The 22,253-nt window shown below is 38.6% G+C and overlaps 1 protein-coding gene across 2 annotated transcripts in view; it reads left to right on the top strand.

Annotated features, from left to right (window-relative positions):
- Positions 1-22,253, top strand: part of AFF2 (ALF transcription elongation factor 2) — a 446,266-nt gene that overhangs the window by 119,576 nt on the left and 304,437 nt on the right. For both annotated transcript variants that reach the window (XM_075260676.1, XM_075260675.1), the window contains exon 2: positions 18,642-18,762. In XM_075260676.1, coding sequence (XP_075116777.1) covers positions 18,642-18,762 — 121 coding nt within the window. The remainder of the gene's footprint in view (positions 1-18,641; positions 18,763-22,253) is intronic.

Raw genomic sequence — 22,253 nt, 5'->3', positions numbered from 1 at the left:
TTTACAGTGGGTAGCAAGTGTTTTTCTTGGAATGCTGTTTCTTTTTGGACGCCATGCATAACGCCTTTTTTTATAACCAAACAACTCAATCTTTGTTTCCAAAATGAAGTTGGCTTCTCCAAATGTGCTTTTTCATACCTCAGGTGACTCTATTTGTGGCGTACGTGCAGAAACGGCTTCTTTCTCATCACTCTCCCTGACAGCTTCTCCTTGTGCAAAGTGCGCTGTATTGTTACCGATGCACAGTGACACCATCTGCAGCAAGATGATGCTGCAGCTCTTTGGAGGTGGTCTGTGGATTGTCCTTGACTGTTCTCACCATTCTTCTTCTCTGCCTTTCTGATATTTTTCTTGGCCTGCCACTTCTGGGCTTAACAAGAACTGTCCCTGTGGTCTTCCATTTCCTTACTATGTTCCTCACAGTGGAAACTGACAGGTTAAATCTCTGAGACAACGTTTTGTATCCTTCCCCTGAACAACTATGTTGAACAATCTTTGTTTTCAGATCATTTGAGAGCGGGCTGTCCATGTTCGGCGACCATCAAACTTAACTGAACTTGAATTGTTTTGTAGAAAGAAATGGTCCAAAATACCTTCAGCCGGGATCCAGGAACTGATTAAAAGCTACAGGAAGCGACTAGAGGCTGTTATCTTTGCAAAAGGAGGATGTACTAAATATTAATGTCACTTTTCTGTTGCGGTGCCCATATTTTTGCACCGGTCAAATTTTGGTTTAATGCATATTGCGCATTTTCTGTTAGTACAATAAACCTCATTTCAATCCTGAAATATTACTGTGTCCATCAGTTATTAGATATATCAAACTGAAATGGCTGTTGCAAACACCAAAATATTTAGAACTAAAAATGATTAAGATTAATAGGGGTGCCCAAACTTTTTCATAGGACTGTATCCAGAATTGGTATTAACTGCTCATAATAACTTTTCCTAAAAAGTCAGATAAAGGGACCTACTCTATAAAAGGCTACTGAGACCCGGTTCACATTTGCATTCGGTATTCCGTTCGGAAAGTTCGTTTGGGGACCCCCCAAATCGAAGACCGAACACATTAAAAAGCGGTGAGCAATGAAAGCACACAGACCCCATAGACTATAATGGAGTCAGTGTGTTTTCCGCGTGAATCATGTGGAGAGAAAAGAGCTGCAAGAAGTACTTTTCTCTCCACAGGACTCATGCGGACACTGTGCGGATAACATTCAGACACTGTGTGGATAACATACGGACCCAATTATAGTCTATGGGGTCCATGTGTTTTCATTGCTCACCACTTTTTATTGCATTCGGTATTCTGTTTGGGGGTCCCCAAGCAGACTCCCCGAACAGAATACTGAACGCAGATGGGAACCGGGCCTCAGTTGAAATGTGATGGATTTTTTGTTGCAAAAAGTTTTGAGGGGCTGAAATATTAGTTATAGTAAATTTCTGTTTAACACCAAATTAATATTTGATTAGATTTTTTTCATAGATAGGTCACCCATAAGGTCAAATTCCGATTTTTATGAGGCAAAATAAAACTGGACTGTATCTACTGAAGCATATCACTTACTAGAAATTCCCTAGCTGCCCCTTCACCCCTCATTGATCTCTCCTTTCAAATGGTGTTTCATATATCTTAATGGTACGTATTTTACAATAAAAGCCAAGAATAAACTGTTCTGTATAAAGTAATACAATCCTCTAATGCTAAGTCACGTGATGCACAATTTACTACAGATGTGAAAAGTTTGTCCTTAAATAAAGAGCGAGGTTATTTTTGGAAACGGGCCAATATCTAATCCACCGCTAATGGCTTATGTATTGGATTTTTTTTTTTTCTTTTAGAACTTGTACATTAATCTGCAATGATGGAACCAAATCTAAATTTGTAGAATGTAAAGATGATGTTGTGTAAGATAAAACACACAGTAGATTTCTTTCTATAAATGTATCATAAATTTCGGAATTGGCCAATTTAACGTTACCAGGGAAAAAAAATGTAAGCATTGGAATGCAATGTACAGAAACATGCTAGAAAAATCAAAGCCGCAAGCTTTTCAGAGACCACAAGTGACAAGTCTTCCTTTGTTCTCTTTTCTGTGTGTGATATTGTATCTTGTCAAAGGATCAAATGTGGAAGCTTCGAAGACCATTAGCGGGGCATTGGAAAATGTATATTATGTCTTATTGAGACAGAAGGTGCTGCTAATAGGATTCCGACATTGTTATAATCTTGCAAAGAGTTTATGTGCACTGCATAGAATATAGTTGTCATTAAAGCTGATAATGTCAGGGGAAAAAAAGTCTGATCTATAAAGATGGAGCATAGTTCACAGAGATTATGATGAAACTTCCCTCGATAAAACATAAAGACTTGATGATGGCTTATTTATATGGATAGATGGAGACCAGGTGCACATAGTTTTGTTTCGACTATTAAATAAGTGTAAGATTAGCATGATAAGATAATAGATATAGTGGTGAATGCATGATTGATAGAAAGATAAGGAATTGATACGATTCATAGAAAAAATTAGATGAAAATGAGAGTGATAGATTCAATAGGAAGATAGCAAAAGTGTAGAAGAAGATGGATATAAAGAGGTAGTAGATGGAACTATAGGCATTAGATAGATCTGGTTTAACAATGGCAAACACTTGTAATGTGGAGTTAGTGGCTGCCATAAGGGTGCTCATCTCCAATACCGACAAGGGTCAGTTTTTATAGGAAACCAATGGGAGGAACCTATGCAAACATGGGGAGAACATCAAACTCCAAGCAAATGTTACCCATGGTCACATTCAAACCCAGGACACCAGTGCTTCAAGGACATAGTGCTAACCACTGAGCCACCATGTAGATAGATAGATAGATAGATAGATAGATAGATAGATAGATAGATAGATAGATAGATAGATATTAGATTGAAAGATAAAAATGTAGACATGATAGATAGATAGATAGATAGATAGATAGATAGATAGATAGATATTAGATTGAAAGATAGATAGATATTAGATTGATAGATAAAAATGTAGACATGATAGATAGATAGATAGATAGATAGATGATAGATATTAGATGATAGATTGATAGACATTAGATTGATAGATATTAGATTGATAGATAAAAATGTAGACATGATAGATAGATAGATATGTAGAATATAAAAAGTGAAGCACCATATTACAAAAACGGTCTGTGGGTGCAAATCCTAAAGGATCTAGCATGGGATCATATAAATGGACACTGCTCCAAAATAATATAAAGTTGTTGTTACTGTTGGTTTATTCCATGTAGCATTTTGGTCCCAATATCAGAGGACATTTCTCAAGAAGATAGATGGGCAGTAGGGTTGAGCGATCGGGAAAGATCAGATCCCGATCGGCGATTGCGCAAACTTCACGATCAGGATCGGCTGGAAAATGATCGAAAATCGGATTTTAAAAACGATCCTGAAATTTCAAGATTGGCTCAACCCTAATGGGTAGCTATATTGGATGCAGAGGTATCTGTTCCTTCTGTCACATAAAATTTACCACTAGTCTATATGATGTGAAGTAGGTAAGGCCCCGTTACAGATTTTGCATTGGGGACCAGGAGCTTTAGGTTTCACCTCCGGACAGATGATAGACAGATTGATAGGCAACACTGTCTATTTTCTACAAAATTATCTGCAAATTGCCTACTATCTAGGTCTAAGAACCTACAATGTAGATAGATAGACAGACAGATCTGAAAATAAAAATATTGCATTTTCATGACCTAGTCTAGAGAGTCTCCATGTCTGGCTGAACATGGACATCTTTAATAATAGCCTCCGGACATTTATTCAAGGACTGTAAAATCAATATGGAGATTTCTGATTTCTTCTGAAGAATACAAAATGATTAATCTTGGCAAGTGACCTTAATACAGATATATTTACCTGACCCCACATTGTACTCTAATGGTCTGGCTGCTTGTTCCGATCAATACGAGTTCTAGACTTACAGGTTTGTGTATGTTCCTTCTGGAGCCTGATGAATGAAATATTGAATAATTGTATTAAACTGCTAATTCAGTTGTTTTTTGTTGGATTGTAGTAATTAGCAAATGTATGAGACAAGCGCCCCGGTCTGCAGCCGTAATAGCAGGAGTTTTATTGTGCAGTGTATTGAATTCATTTTACTTTGATTTTTTTAATATATTTTCTGAACAAATGGAGATTAGATGCCAAACATAGAAGAAGATGGATCTCCAATGATAAGGGGACTTGTTGATCGATGTTGAATATTGTGGTAATGGAATGTAACCTTTGTATATTGCATAATAGTGAATGAGTGTTGTATACTGTATGACATTTTTTAATTTCTATAGTGGTTAGGGATTATTATGGGATGGGAGCCTCTGCAGGGCTGGTGATGGGGGGGGGGGTAAACTGGACAATTTCTCAGGGAAGTGGGGGCACCTGTCAGAAGCCAATGGCAGAGTAGGGATTCAGAATATGAGCTCAATTGTGAAGTCAGTACAACCTAGCACATAGAGCGCCATGACATCACTGCACAACACTATCTGCACCAGGTCACTATGAGTTCACAAGCTAGGTGAGGCCTTTACCCCTCCAGGGGTACTTGTGGATTTTGGATCAGGTGTGTTTATTTAGTCTGTCTGGGACATTCTTACCTATGGAAAGATGGAGTCCTGATACCTGGGGAACACTGCTATAGGGTCATTATTTCTTATAGAAAGTAATATTACATGTAGGGACACTATTATTTATAGGACCTATATGGTCACTGTTACCTTTAGAGGGCAATACATAGGAGCCACTACTAATTATATAAATTATAGAGGTACTATCATCTATATTGTTTCCTTAAGCAGCACTATGATTCATGAATTTGGGCTCAAAGTTGGAAGATAAAAAGCTTTAAAATCTAATGTACACTCTACTCCATCATTCCTATGCATACACATCCTTCCTTAAGTACATCGTCCTGGCAAGTAATAAGACCTTGAGTGTCTGTGATGGCCAGTTGCAGGCCTCATCCATGACATCACTATCGAGCGATTGTGACCATTATAGGGTGCCATGGTCGCCATATGTGTTGTCCCTATGAAAGTTGTAAGGCTGGAAGAGTGGACTCCATAGGTCATTCGTTGTCTTGGCTTTAGGGCTTCAGCAGGGAGATGAATCTAAGGTATTATCTGAGTTCACCTTTAAGAAGCTATGCACCTTATGACAGTAAATCCTACCCATAGAGTAGTCTCTGTTGCCAAGTATCAACACGTTGTTGGTAGTAGAGGTAGTAGCCATGGTACAGAGGCAGCAAGCGAAAATTGTCAGACAGATTACTATCTTAATGGTATACAAATGGAAGTTTGAGGTAGAAAACAGATGGATAGATGTGGTCATAAACCTGCAAACTCAACAGGAAGTCCAAAAATACACAATGCATGAGCTTAATGGAACTTATTTCTTAGGTGCTGAGCAATGGTGGTATGATCCTAAAAAAAACCAAAACCCTATGACACTTGTATATTGAGTTCTTTGGTGTATGGTGATCTATAAAGAAGTCAGATCACAATCTGCACAATATAGGGGTCAGAATATAGGAAAAGAGGACTAATAGGAGCCTATGAATGAAGGCCATTGTTGAATGGGGGTTCGTGGGCCTGAACATGTGAGCAGCTTTTGACTAAGTAATATCAATATACATGGAAGAACCAACAGTGAAGGCTGGTAGCGGTGGTTGAGTAGTATGGATATATTTAGTGTATTGCAAAATATGATCATTTTTTAAGTTTGAGCCCAAAACCGATCAATTTTAAAGTTCTGAAAACCCTACAAATTTTGTATAATTTTCCATATGGTAAATAAGATAACTGATCATTGAGGATCAGTTAGTAGACACTTAACCTATGGCTCTATTTAGAGTAGTGTTAGGAACGTCGCTCCATCACAGGATTTTTCCAACGCGCGCGTCTCATCTTCCCCGAGCTCTTTATTTTATGCTATTTATGCTTGCTTGAGGGCCATTAGGAGAACAAAAATGGTGTCTATCTTTGTTTTAATTTGATGCGCAGTTACGCCAGAATCGTATCCCTGTTTATTCTTGTCATGGCGCATTTTTCAGTCATTATCTTTCTTCTCTTCGTACGGCAAATGCGACATGACAAGGGGATTATAATAGTGATTTAAATGCACCTTGAAAACACATTGTTAACCAAATTACAATCATTGATGTCATTTACATGTGTCTGCTTTCAGAAGATGAATACATTCTTTTCATGCACTTTCTTAACATCTATAATAATGTCCCTAAGCATTTTAATAAAACAAAAAAAAAAAAAGTCAGGCGACTCGCTGCAGACCAAATAAGTGAATGTTGGGATCTAACAAGGGCTTGTAAATATTTCTGGCAGCATTCGGCTATTGAAAGAGAAAATTGTGTAAATTGCCAGTTATTATCATTTTTTTTTTTTTTTTTTAATAAATAAGCCTTATCTGTGTTTGTTCTCCCCATTGATGGCTGTCCTCTCTGTACTGGGGTATCTGAAGCTTATTTTCATAGGGACCATTTCTATTACAGAGTGATTCAGCCCTGATTTACACATCAATTACTTATCCTCGTAGAGATTTTCATGCTCCCCTGCCTGACATCAATAAAGCATTACTGCATAAACGCTTTATTTCATATCATTTTTTATAAGGACAACAGATAACTAATCGCACGGGGCGACATTACCCTATGATACACAAAACAAGAAATGTTATGTGTGAAACGCCATCTCATTTATCCCCCATTCTCATCAGCTTATCTCCTAGGCCCATTCTGTCCCAGAAGGTCTCCAAATTAATCATTCAAATTGCGTTTTACTCAATGGTTAGGTCTAAAAATAAAATAAGAATTTTTTTTCCAGTTTTCCTAAGTAACTCTGTATGAATCTAAAATATGGGCATTTATTATTATTATTATTATTATTATTATTATTATTATTATTATTATTATTATTATTATTATTATTATTATTATCATTATTTTATGTTAATTTTTTAAGCAGAAAAGGCATTATAATGAATTGGCTCAGGTCAGATAGTCCAGGTTTAAAGGAAACCTCTGGTTTTCCTGTGTCTCATGCTAGTTTCACACCTGTGCTCTGTTTTTCTGAAAAACACAAGCCTAATCTGCTTATAAAGCAGTTATCTACTGTGGGGAATACAGCTCGGTAGAAACAGTGGTGTGGACCCAAACAGTCAAGACAGGGACACAAAATATGTAGCAAACTGGTTTATTTAGAAAAAAAACAAAAAAAAAACAACATCAAACTAAATAAACCTTGACTTCAGGCACAAAATGAGCAAAACAAAATACAACTTCAGGCAAAAAAACCCCCAAAAAACAAAAACCCTGCTCGTCTGAGCAACTAACTAAACAGAACTGATAGGCTAACTATACATGTGGCTTACTTCCAGCCACACGAACAAAACAAGCGCAACTTATCTAACCAGACTCAGGGTTACAGGACAGACCCATACACCTCCTTTCACTCCATGGATCTGGATAGGAGTGCAGAATCTGCAGCCTTTTTCTGGCCCAGTAATGAGCCAGTAATGAGCCAAGGACTCTTACCATATATCTCTAACCTCATCTCAACGACCTCCTACTCCACTCTGCCCTCATCCGCTCCTCACACAACCGTCTCCAAGACTTCTCCCGTGCATCCCCCATACTCTGGAACTCCTTACCACGACACATAAGACTGACCCCCACAATCACAGGATTCAAGAAGGCCCTGAAGACTCACCTATTCAGGAAGGCCTACAACCTCCAATAACACTATCACCACACTGCCATCTGTACAGTCTCCCCCTCTCATTCTGTCTCTACCCCCTTCCCTCATAGATTGTAAGCCCTCGCGGGCAGGGCCCTCTACCCCACTGTGCCAGCCGATCACTGTTAGTATGATATGTACCTGTATATTTTGTGAATTGTATGTAACCCCCAAATGTAAAGCACCATGGAATTAATGGTGCTATATAAATAAACAATAATAATAATAATAATAATAATAATAATAATAATAATACCTGTAGTTGAAGCCTACTCAAGACCTGCACTGGACCACACATAAGTTAAAAACCTGGGGGAGATATATAGTGAGATTCCAGTACCCTGCCTGTCACCTTATCACACCATGGAAACCCATGGACCCCATAGATTATAATGTTTACATCCTAAAAATGCATATTTCAAGCAGAATGAGGGATGGAATCCCCAAACGGAAACCAAGCGCTAGTTTGACTCTAACCTTACAGTATAGAAAAAAATTCCTACTTCGAAACTACCAACAAGCTGCTATTGGTGAATTTATTATTCCAATAGGTCTCTATTTTCAGTATATAATTTTGACCTCACGTGGATCTATTTGGCTCATCGGCCTTCTTCTCCCAGGGCCCCACATGGCCCCACATGACCAGAACACAACCCACTGTTGTGTGGGTCATGATGTGACAAAATAGCTGCCATACCTTGGTGATAAACATCTAAGTTATTGCACGGGATAACATTCCCCTATGATAATCAAACCAATTACATTTTATATTTGGAATTCTGTCTCATCATCTCATCTACTTGACCCATATGGCCCTGTAAAATCTTGGAATTCATACTTGCAATTGTGTTGTACTGGGTGGTAATGTCTCCTAATAGGGTGTATTTTTCTAGTTGATCCAAATAGTTTGAGATGAATATAAAATACAGTGTGTGAATTTTTATTTTGTGCAGAAATATCTCTGCAGTATTTTTGTTCACGTCACACGGCCGATTTTGACTGAACATCAGATATATATTTCTGAGGTTACAATACATGTTAAGTAACTCTTATAAATTGCACATCGGTCTCTGAGGGACTGTACTGTGCAGATAATTTAATCGCATGTGTTTTTGGCATAGTGAGAAGTACAGCGGTTGAGTTATTTCTAGAGCTGTTAGAAAAGAGGCTTTATTGAAATATACTTACATAGAGTCGATCGGAAAGAGATTCTTATTGCAATGGGTGCAGGTATCGCGTTCATGATGGAGAGTGCCAAAGGCAGTGTGGCGGGGTGTGTATGAAATCTGTAATTTTGTTCGTATTCCTGCATCCAACACTTTCTCCATGATTTTGACTAAAGTTGGCCATACGTATTCCCAAGCTGTAAGACAAACAGCTATAACTTCTAGAGACGAGCGAACAGTAAAATGTTCGAGATTCGATATTCGTTTCGAGTAGCCCCTCAATATTCGACTACTCGAATCGAATATCGAACCCTATTATAGTCTATGGGGGAAAATGCTCGTTTCAGGGGTAGGCAACGTTCGATCAAATTATACTTACCAAGTCCACGAGTGAGGGTCGGGCTGGATCCTCCAAGAAGTCTTCTCCGTGCAGCGTCCCCGCGGCATCTTCCGGCTCTGAATTCACTCTGCCAGGCATCGGGCCTGGGCAGAGCCAACTGCGCATGCCCGCACTACAAGCACTCTGCCCGATGCCTGGCAGAGTGAGTGAAGAGCCGGAAGACGCCGCGGGGAAGCTGCACGGAGAAGACTTCTAAAGGTAGGAGGAGAACCAGTGTTGATTGGCCAACTGTATAGCATTCAGCCAATCAATGCTGGTTCTGGATCGAACTTTTACATTCGAACAGTGAGTGGTACTCGATCGAGTACGAGTATTTTGAATACCATAGTATTCGATCGAATACCTACTCGATTGAATACTACTTGCTCATCTCTAATAACTACCAAAATCTTCATACATGCGCATGCTTCGTTTGGGAGAAAAAGAATGTAAATGTTTTCAGTGGATTTAACATTAGATGTGTGTGGCCATTATACCGGTTAAGGTATGTTTACACAACAGAAAATGAAGAGGAATTCCTGATCATTTTCCGCCACCAGTGTTTTCGCCTCAGTCTGGCCATGATGGGATTCCAATTCAGTGCATGAGTATTTCGTCGTGGAATTCTGCTCCTGATTTGGTTCAGATGAATGAGCCTAGTCAGGAGGGAGTCTCGAGCCGCTTCTATTTACCCATTGAAAACAATGGGAGGCGGATTCTGGGAGGAATTTGTTCCGGATTCAGGGGTGAAATCTGCCCCCAAATCCATGGCAAATTCATCCATGTGAACACATCCTTAAAAGGCCTCTCCAGTTATGTTTTATTGATGATCTGTCCCCAGGAAAGGTGATCAATAGAAGATCATTGGGGGGTCCAACAACTGGAACCCTTGCTATTGATCTTTTGGAAGGAGTGGCATTTAAGAAGGTGCTTGTTTACATTGTGCGGTGTTAGTTTCATAGCTTCCATGTGCTATAATCACAACCTCCTCCCATTCACTTCTATTGGACAAGGCCTTAATTAAATGGCATTGTTGCTATGAAACGAACTGTGATCTAAACAATAATGAGGTCCCCTTTAAAATACCCATCAGTGGTGCCCCCCATGGCCTTTCTTAAGTATAGGTCATCAATAAAAAAAAAACCTGACAATCCCTTTAAGGTTAAAATGATTAATCTATTGGGTGGTCATGTGCCCAGAATATTTGCAGGATCCCTACTTTCACTCCCAAAAATATGTCCAGGTTGAGTATGAGCCGCCATTTTAATAAGACAACTATATTTATGCACAAGGCCCATTATACCCCTGCTTTAGATCCATGAACATGCACATCATACACCATATGGACAAAAGAAGGCCAAACACCCACTATGGTGCACAAGGATCACTTTTTAACTAGAACAGCGCTGAGAAAGAACAAAACTTGTCCTTGGGTCGGGTTATCAATGCATTCGGAAACCAAAGTGGTTATTGAGTTCGGGAGTCTCCTGTCTGGAGACAGGGATGTGAGTGCGCAACAGCCATAGGAAAAAAATGTATTTAGACTTTACTATATGGATATATCATTTACCATTCTCAACATTCCTCTTGCTGTAAATGTATTGATCCCTTTAATCAACATTTAATGGAACCTGCAATATTGAACATGTGTCTGACCTGCACGCAGCATGATATAGAGGAGGAATTGAGTGGTTTTATAGGCAATCCAGTAGAAAATAATTTATCATGACTTAAATCCTGCTCTTTTTATGCTTAACAGTCAAGTGGGCGGTCCTCAGCTCTGTCATATAGAGAAGGGTATGGGTCACCCATCCCTATATGGTACTACATACCCTACTACCTGCAGATTAGACACCATTAGTGTTGAGCGATCCAGTTCGGGAAGGATCGGATCCCGATCGGCAATCGAACAAATTTTGGGGTCGGCTGGAAATTGATCAAAAATCGGATTTTAAAAACCATCCTGAGATCTCAAGATCGGCTCAACCCTAATGTACATACATTACATTACTAGAGTTGGATCGGGAAAGATCGGATCCCGATCGGCGATAGTGCAAATATCACGATCGGCATCAACTGGAAAATGATCGAAAATCGGATTTTAAAAACGATCCTGAAATCTCAAGATCGGCTCAACCCTAGACACCACGTTCAATGTGACAGGTTCCCTTTAACTTTGGATGTATTAAACAAGCTGATTATCTTTTTATTATGAAGGTCTTGATAAAGTTGTGTTTAATCAGATTAAGTGTTGTGATGTGTTTGGTAGATTCATTAACGCTCAGTAAAATAGACTGATTGGCACTCTGTACAGAACTATCATTAAGAAGAAGATAACGCTCAGGCTAATGAAAGTATTAGTAATTACCGGGATGATATGTGGGAGGTAGAATGCACGAAATTACCGTAACCTATTATTAATTTTTAAATATACCATATAATAGTATAATAAAAATCTTCCATTTTTTCTACGGTATAATAGTATACACCCTATAAAACTCTAATAAAATCTCACATTTTTCTAGAGTCTAGAAGCATTCCAGTCTACAATTAGACTACACATAGCGGTTACTGATTTCCAACAGCGCTCAGTCTTTCTTGTTTCACGTGTAATCAATATGGTTAAATTATATGTACAAATGACTTTGTTCCATATAAGCAGCATTTCCTATTGATTTAAAAGCACTTTCCAAGTCCACTTTTCTTTATGTGGTGTTTAGGCATTATAGATGTTGTAAGCTTTGTGCAAGATAAATGCATTTTGTGCAGTTTTATAGTGCACTCGTGACATAAATATGTGGTGGACGCAGTCAGTTTTTGAGAAAGAGCTATTACTGAAGTCTATAAATTACATGGAAAGAGAAACACAGATACCGTGACATGACTCTTCTTAAAGGGAACCTGTCATAATGTCTAATCTGAGCAGACAAATTCATATTTAAGGGAAATATTTAGTATAAATTATATTATATTTAATATATTTAGTATAAATGTTTAATTTTTGCTCTTTCTATGCTTAAAGGGGAAGTCCAGTTTCAGGAAATAAATGTTATTGTTAACATAATGAAAATAATAGTTTTCCAATGTATCAATTCCTCGTGATCCGAACGGCACGCTCCCATAGAAATGAATGGAAGCACCTGGCACGGCGACCGGCCGCCGGCAAAGCGTACGTTCCAGGTGCTTCCATTCATTTCTATGGGAGCGTGCTCTTCGGCACGACTGATCCGAACAGTGTTCGCTCATCTCTTCTCGTGATTTCTAGATCTCTGCTTGTTATGAATTATTGTTTACTGCCAATGGATAAAAAAACTAGGAAGCAGAGTTTCTAGAAAACCATTAGGAAATGATATAGGAAGTATATTGGAAAATTGTGTAACTTTTCAGTACAATTTGCTGAAACTGTGCAACCCCTTTAAGGGTCCATTTACACGGAGGAAGGTGGTGATGATTCTGGCGTGGAATCCGTGTCCGAATCAGTGCTGAAAAAAAAGCCTCCCATTGATTTCAATAGGTTCCGCACGAAAAACAGAACCCACTGAAGTCAATGGGAGTCTTTTTATCAGCGCTGATTCTGACGCGGATTCCGCGCCAGAATCATCGCCACCTTCCTCCATGTGAAGAGACCCTAAGAGTTGGGGGGTTGTATTATTCAAAGATTGATGGCCCTCCTTGTATGTATGAATGTACATACAGATATACTGTATCTGTAATCTACTCCCCTCAAAGTCAATGTTCACTATAATTCATTTCAAGATATCTCTTTAGCAACCAGAGTTTCTTGAACTTAGTTATATTGTAGAGATAAATGCTAAATCTACAAATGTAGCAAATTCTAACTTGACCCTTAATGCATTAACAACACTATGGCACGGAATGTTATCTTAACTCCTTCAATGACTTTTCAATAACTTTTGTTCTTAAGATGTCATGCTGCGGAAAGTCAAGGTTAGTTTTGCTACATCTGTATGGCTGTAGGGCTTAATGCCTTTACAGATCTGTCCATTCTTACTCTTAAGGCGGCCTAAACATATTCTGAGATAAATGATGTGGGATAACAAGCTTTTGGAGAGAACATAATTTTGCAATACTTTGTCTGGAACTGTTTATGCTGTATGTATCTATTCGTGGCCACTCAGTGGCTGTGTGTTGCATCCTATTTCACTATCATGTTTGAATAATGTATTGAATCTGTATCATGGGAAAGATGAGAATTTGAGGAAAGGTAAGGATGGAAAGCAGTATTAAGTAAGCTCTGATCTCTCTCTAGTTGTAGCTAGCCATAATTTTATAATTTCACTTCATGTTTATACAGGGCTTTAGGAGCCCTCTTCTATCTATCTATCTATCTATCTATCTATCTATCTATCTATCTATCTATCTATCTATCTATCTATCCATCTATCCATCCATCCATCCATCCAGCCCTCCATCGGTCATAGATGTAGAATATGTTACATCAGTTATACTACCCTGTTTTATTCAGTAGCAGCATATTCCTCTTTGATACAAGGGCAGTATTACAATGTGTTCTGTGACTCCACATCATATGAGAAATGTACAATATGATATGATGGCACACTTCATTTAAAAACAATTAACAAGTGACAATAATGTCACTTGCTAATTTTCTTGGTGGAAATGCTGCAAGCTAGAGAATAAGTACTCCAGAGGTGCCAGCAAGAGTCATGCACCAAAGTGGCACTTGTGTCAGCTGTATAATTAAATTCAGTAATCAGTTTTCAATGGGGAATTTCAGTTCCGTATACTTTGATTTCAATACACTAGCCGATGTAGACAACCACGGAAAACATCGGGAACTAGATCTTCCATACTTTATTGGCTAGAATTGGCTATAGCCACATTTTTTTCCATTTATTTGTGAGAAATTGAATGTAAATAAAGTTTTTCAGTGCGACTCTTCTTGTTGTTTTTGTAAAATGTTTGGAATCATGTTTCACATATTACTACAACATAAAAATTCACTAGAGGATCTACCGATGATGAAGTACTATCTAGAACAGCTTGAACAGATATCTCAAAAGTACGAATGTTTGTGCCTCTGGCGGTCTTTTGGGGAAATTGGATCTACTTTTTAGTTTTTCTAAAAACTTGTCGTAAAATGGCATGAAATAGAAAATATTTTCAAGGATAATAAATAAGACTTTCGAAACCAATTAAATGAAATGCAAATGATATTTATAAAGCTTTTTTTAATGTGCTTTAACCTCTGTGAAATTGCAGGCAATTTTTATAAATATTTCAAGTAAAAAAAAAAAAAATCAGGTGTTTTCTGATCTTTACAAATTATATACAAATTACATATAGTAAGATTAATCCCTTATGGATGTTCTGTTATATGGCAGGTACATTTCAAATGTCTTTTATCTGTTCTGCTCCCTGACTTTCCCCCTTTGCTTTCTTTCTCTAAAGTGATCCTGTTTCTCATGCTGGGCAGCAGAACAGTGTCTCAGTATCATATCATTGTAATTACAGCACTACCTTATACCTTGTAATATGGGGGCATGCAGGCAGATGTTGATAGATACAATGTCTATGAGAAGGGAGAGGAATCATGGGAATTCTACTAGAAATCCTTCGTACAGAAAGCCCTATTGGCTATGTATGATATATGGGCTGGTGTTATCTTCACAAGATAACCCAGTTACAAGGACAGATCATGACACTCATAGACTGCTATGTATATATACTGCACCTCCATAGGGATTTTTTTTTTTTTTTTGCTGTTTCCTATAAAACGGTTCAAGCAAAGACCATTGTTAGGACTCTAATGCTGGCCATAGACATTGGATCAATTGCAGGCTAACCTGCTAATTTCAGTGGGAACAACTGAAAATTTAATGTGTATGGTGACCAGTGGACAGAAGTCTTTGGCTTTTGAATGTCAACATGCCTTATCTTTGTGTATTCTAAAGTTATCATTTCGAGAGGGGAGTATTCTGCAGCCAGGCACCTCTGGATCAGGTCAGGGGTGCCTGACTGAGGTTGAATCTCCTCTTGCAATTCAGAATAAATTCACGCCTAGCTCAGCATGGGGGACAGGAAGAATAGTTGAATATGTATACAGTCATTTATTATATCAGCTTTAGGTGCTGTGTGTGCCATGTTACAGAGTCTGTGCACATGTCTTTTCCATGTACATGGCCCCAGGGTGAGGGACTACATTTATCTCTAGTGCAAGGATCAGTAAAGGTGGCATTGTCAGGTCAAGAAAGAGGAATACATGATCAACGGTTGAAACTTTAATGGGACAACGCACTGGTGATTCCGCACCGTTGATCATGTATTCCTCTTTCTTGACCTGAGAGTGCCACCTCTACTGATCCTTGCACCAACTGTCCCCATCCTTTCCTGGGTACCGGGGTCTGTTAGGTGTGCTGCCACCTCCACCTGTTATTGTACACTGCTCTACATGTGGTTGTGAACAATTCACAACCACAACAGGTGAGAGGCCATTTGGTCTTTTTCATTCTATCTGATATCCTATGTGATTCCTTAATGTTGCTACACTATATGGTTGCTCGGTGTCTGTTCCTCTTTTTGAGTTACATTTATCTCTACACAACTTACTTGAACAAGGGTTCTCCAGGTACCTTATACTACCTATAAAGGAATCTAATATGGTGGCCCTATTCCTATTCAGATACTTCAAGTGCGAGTATTAGTTTTTGGATGATTGTACCATTGACCCTCTATATTCTATGGTATATGACCAGCCTGTGTTTAACTGTACAAGGTCTGTGCACATATATAGCACAATATAACCGACCTCGTATATAGTATCTCCATACAGCTTCTTTGCACATTGCTTTCCAGGAGACTTTATAGGTCCTATAAAGGAACCTAATATTGTAGTCTTAATAGATATAAGATGTCATGGAGGTAAAGTAAACATGCACACAATACAAAGCAGTAGCAGTTACGAGGCTCGGGCACCTAAGCCATTAAATGTTACATTCCATTAATTCCCTCTGCTCAGTACGTTTACAGGATCAAATACAGGTTTTCTGAATCATAAGAACTTTAATTGAGTAGATAAAGAGGTCCTCATAATTATAAACTGCAGTAGGTATAACAAGAGGCTAAATACATAGCTGTGGTTTTAATTAGCTGGTGCTTCAAATTAGTAATTGTGGTTTCAGTCAGAAATCAGTGACTTTATACACAGTTAAAGACTCGGCAATGAACAGTTCATTCCTCATTATATCTCTCCATGTGAAGATTTCAGGAGCACGCCATGCTGAGCTTGAAGGGAATAGTCATGTATTCCACACTGGTTATCTTCCAACAGCAGTGGAGCTCTATGGAGATTAAATATATTATCGCTCGAGATATGAGTATTAACTGTTCTTTGTAAAAACGTGTCGCGGACAGAAAAAAAACGATGAAAACAGAGAGAGAGCATTTTGGCTCCGAGAGCGTTTGTTTACAGCATTCGACTGCCAAGGTATTTGCCACCTTAGAGCAAAGTGAAATATTAAATTACCAATGAAATAAAAATAATGTAAGGGACAAGACTGCCCGAGGTGCTTGTTGGATGGAGCCTAAGAAAAGAACAGATGTAGCGGAGCTTAATTTGGGAAATGCAGACTTGTAGTGAGATATAATAAGTTGTTTTACGTAGAATGTAAATATAGTAACTGTGTTATCTCATCTCCGTGATCCATTGTGATGCCTGAAGAAGTGCAGTCCAAAATAATGTAGGAACTGTAGATGATAAATTTGGTGCTACTATATCTACAAATAATAATATATCTTTCATGTGTAGCCATGATATACTCCATTTATGTAAATGTATAGAGTACATCTATGATGTCGCTAAATTCGTATTGGGTTCAGTTGCAATTGACCGAACTCCTTGAAAAGATCTTATCTCGATCTATCTATCTATCTATCTATCTATCTATCTATCTATCTATCTATCTATCTATCTATCTATCTGTCTGTCTGTCTGTCTGTCTGTCTGTCTGTCTGTCTGTCTATCCATCCATGCATCCATCCATCATCTATCCATCATCTATATATATATATATCTATCTATCTTCTATCATCTATCTTTCTATCATTATATGGATAAGTACAGTGATCTATGGTTTTCAATACCATCGAGGATAAGAGATATCAAGGCATTTGGTTGAGTCTTAGATGTCTAGTACATGAATGTCAGAAGAAGCCACAGATTTTGTCAGGAGGGGCTGACAATCTAGTGTCTATGGGGGTTTCCCGGAAAAAAGATCAAGAAGTCGTATATTAGGATGCCCAATCCTTTTGTACTTGTCTGGCAGTGGATTTCCATTCTCTCCCCATTGAGAAGATATAGACTCTCAGCAAGTCTATATGTATGGGATATGGGATGGGGGCCCTGAGGATTAGTTGTTGGCAAACAAGTGGTTGACTATCATCTAATGTATATGTCCATCCTTAGTGTATGATTTAGCATAGCTCATGGTGATATCCTAATAGCACTTAAAGGATATGTTTAACCATTCTGTATGTGTATGTCGATAGCACCATCTTTTTCTATATACAGTGTATCTTTAGGACATGTAAAGATATTTCTAAGGCACGTCTACCTGTACGTCTTATTGTTTGTAAAAATGAAGGAAATGTGATGGTTTGTCATATTTGGTGAATGCAATGAGTAGCGGATAAGTGACATTTGGCAGTCTGGCCTGTCTGTAAGAATTGTTGTCTCACTGAATTAAGGACATCATATCTTAAGGATTGTGTAACGTCTTGATCTATGTTTATTCTTTTTCCTCCAATCCGGTAATAAAAATGAGATGTGCTCCAAGTATATTATGTGCATGTATTTATATATTTATATATAATATAAAAATGTTGTCCCTTCGAAAAACTGAATATATTAGAACATATCTAACGTGTCAAAATTTCCTGTATTCCGATGTCTAGCATTGTTCCATTGATGGACTTTTGGGTTTCCCTCATACACATAAGGTCATACAGCAGAACAATCCTGCCAAAATGGCAGAATCAGACAACCTTGCTTGACGCTTGAAGTCCTTTCCACTCTATTGCTCCACCCAGTTTATACAGGATCTGCAGCTATTATTTGCAGCTATTATTTGAGTGTTTTATCACTTGGGTTGTTTGACTGTTCCCAACCATGGGGTTATACATGGGCAACGCAAGAATAAATACAACTGCCACTATGAGGGTTGACAGACTATTAGGGCATATGATATGACTGACCTATTACAAATAGTTTGCTTCATTTCTCTTCTGTTGTCTTTACCAGTCACTATGAACAAGACCGCAATGCCCTCAAGAGAAAAGAATGGGAGCGAAGAAATCAAGAAGTCCAGCAGGATGAGGACCTTTTTGCCTCTGGTTTTAATCTGTTCGGAGAGCCATACAAGGTAAGCCTGATGGATAACATTGGAAGGATTCTTCTTCTTTACTGCCATTGGGTTTGATTCTCATTGTTATTATAAAATAATTCAGTCTATGGCTTGGCTTTGTTAGAGTAGTAGAAGCAGGAACATGATAAAACATAGGTATCAAGCTGGTAAGTCTTCATCCATGAGTGTCCCCATCCCAGAGAATAGGAGTCAATATCAATTTAATGGAAACCGATCACCAAATATACAATCCCTAAACCACTATAGAGGTGTACAGGGTGGTAATAGCTTTCTAAATATGTGAATCTCTGAAATAAGTCTAATGTCCTAAAGGAAAATCTAAAGTTGTAAAGTACCATAGGTTACCTGTAAATGCTTAGGTTGTCGGCTCTGGTCTCAGGAGCAGTCATTTCGTCCTTGCTTGCAAGAAGATTCTTCTAGCATATGGCATATGTGCGGTGAAGCGAGGTCCAGAGGCCTAGGCATTATCTGCAAAGACTGCATGACTACCCATGATAATGGGATTATCCATATGATTATTCACAGGTAACGTGCGCTACATTATAAAAAAAAATTTTTATTATTATTTATTTATGCTGCGAGGCCTATTTCAGAGAGTCCTATCCGTAGAAAGTTATTACAATCTGGTATAAAAAATATGGCTGCACATGGATAGTACATATGATGACTGATTCCCTTTGAAGGAGTCTTATCTACAAATAAAATTCATCATTCATGTCCACAGTGGGGTTCTGAATTCGGAGAACACCATTGATTCTTACATTTGGGGACCCATGTTTGTGTCATCTAAAAGGAGACACATGGAGTTGTGACCAAGCTCAAGAGGCCTGTTCTGTACAGGTTTCTAGGAAATATGGGATAAGCATACAAGTTCCTTAAATACTCAACCACTGCTCCAGGGATCGGGAACCTTTTTTTCTGTGAGAGCCATAATACCACCCCTACCCCCCACGCATTCCTGCACACAGTATTATGCCCCATAGTGGCCCATGAACACAGTATTATGCCCCATAGTGGCCCCTGCACACAGTATTATGCTCCATAGTGGCCACTGAACACAGTATTATGCTCCATTGTGGACACTCATGAACAATTATTATACGCTGGGGTCTTTTCAGACCCCAGAGTATAATAATCGGAGACCCAGGGGAGATAAAACCATAAAAACCACTGTTACATACCTCTCCTTGGCTCTGCTGCACTCTCCGCCGCTGTCAGCCATCTTCAATGATGTCCGGGACGTCATGTGACCGGGGTGCTTGCGTCGTCACACATATGGACACAGGCTCCAGTCATGTGACATCTGGGACATCACGCAAGTAGGCTCGAAGCCAGCCCGGAGAAGTAAGTAACACTGTATTTTATGTTCCCTTACCTCTCCTGGGCCTCCGATCATTACACTCGTGGGTCCAAAAAGACCCCCAACTATAATAGTGCTTGTGGGGCCCGCGGCCTGTGAGCCAGATGCAGCCATCAAAAGAGCCACATCTGGCTCATGAGCCATAGGTTCCCAACCCCTGCATTGCTCCATAAAGAAAACAATGTTAGAAGTAACAAGTACAGGGAGTTTCAGCTCTGAAGCCTGTACAATTGAGAATTTAGTTTATTACTACAATACAGGTGGTACCCGATTCTAAGAAAGATTATATACAATGTGGGGAATTTGAGGGAATATCCTTTGGTTTTGTGGTGCAAAAATTTTTGGCATATTTTAATGAACGCTACATAGAATTACTAGCAGAGATGTGAACCCAGTCCAATGACATTTAATGGTAAACCAAAGTGAACCAATTCCCCTGTTGCCTTGATTAGTGTTACATTAATGGTATATATATATATATATATATATATATATATATATATATATATATATATATATATATATATATATATATATATATATATCATGGTAGTGCCATGACAGAGCGGCACCATTAGTGCCCTATGGCAAAATTGCATTGAAATTTTTTTGCCTCAATTTTACTGCAGTTGAACTTGTTTGCCTAGAATTGTGTTGCATTTTGGCTCCCTGCCACACCATTACCTACCCGAACGCTCTGCAGCATCTTGTATACTATGTTTCGAAAGCATACCGATACAAGTTTACACCAGCTCACAAAACATATTATTTTCAAAGCCAAGATCAGGTGCAATATAATAAATGACTCCAAAAAAGCACTTGAAATATTAACTCACCATAGCTTTTAGCAGAGAACTAACCAGCTTGAGTCTCTATTGATGGTTGTTTTTCTTTGTGATAATGAGTTAAACTGTGTTCGATGGAACAGAACAAATAAGCAAGTGTTTAAAAAGTGCATCATAAGTCCTCTTGCTATGTTCCCAGCACAATAGTATCCTCTTGTTTTCAGTGTGGAGGTTGAATAGAGAGAGCCTATGTTTGGCTGTTTCCCAAATGGTACATTGTGCAACTCTGTTGAAGGAGACAGCTTATAAACAAAGAGCTTATTCTTGGCTTAGCTAAATGTAATTTCTGCCACTAAAAATGACAAAACCTAGGGACTGTTAGTAAGTAACAATGATTTCTCGCCCTTGTTCTCTTAACTGTAAGTTGTAAATATGCCGCACTCTTTTAATGTTGGGAAGATCCGCAGAGATTATATAATTACATGGAACCATAAGCCAATGTGTGCTTAGAAAGACCATTGTAATTACCCCAACTATGGCTTCCTTTTGAAGTATATATGGATTAATGAAATGGTTATTGCAATAATAGATATGGTGGTAAATAGGAGATGCCTAGGTCCTTTGGAAAAAATGGCAAAAATATAAAAAAGTGAAAGTGCAATGTACTTTTACAAAGTACAAGTGAATTATGCTAGGTCTCCAGAGATATGGCCGGCAGCCCTTCTCCTCTCCTTAAACTAAAGCAAAGCTTTGAAACGATAGCCAAGAACACACACGTTTTCAGCGATCTTGCTTTATTTCGCCATCTTTATTGACTAAGAGTGCATTATGAAAGATGCTGACAATCCCAAAGTATAAAGCATCTGTTGCGGCTTTTTTTTCTAAACACAAAGTGTGTTATTAAAATTGATATCTCGGTGGGCTGATGTCTGGTCTCACGGTCTCCGTTCTTAGATTACAATTCTAGGTGATCACATCCATAAGTTCCTCTCGCCCCTTCCTCTCACTCAGTTGCTGTAAGTGACCTCCCATGGTCTCTCTTTAACTTCCTATTGGGTGCAACCTGCCATATGCAGAGAGGGAGTGAGGCATAGCATGCCAAGATCTGCAAGGTTCTATGGTTATGCAATTTTAAAGTAAGTCCTAGCAGGGCAGTAGTATCTGGATATGTTTTATAATTGTATCTGCAAAAACACCACAGTATAGAGTTGGAATTACAATATTAGGCTCCGTGCACATGAATGTGGGCTTTGTGAGCGGGATAGTCATGTTTTTCACAGCTAGAACTTTGGTTCATTATTTTCTTTGGCCACATACAAATGCTTGTGTATCATCACAGGCAT

The sequence above is a fragment of the Leptodactylus fuscus genome, chromosome 11, assembly GCF_031893055.1.
Source record: "Leptodactylus fuscus isolate aLepFus1 chromosome 11, aLepFus1.hap2, whole genome shotgun sequence".
In the NCBI taxonomy this organism is placed as follows: Eukaryota; Metazoa; Chordata; class Amphibia; order Anura; family Leptodactylidae; genus Leptodactylus; species Leptodactylus fuscus.
Note: the sequence above shows the minus strand (reverse complement) of the source record. Positions and strands in the feature narration are given on the sequence as shown.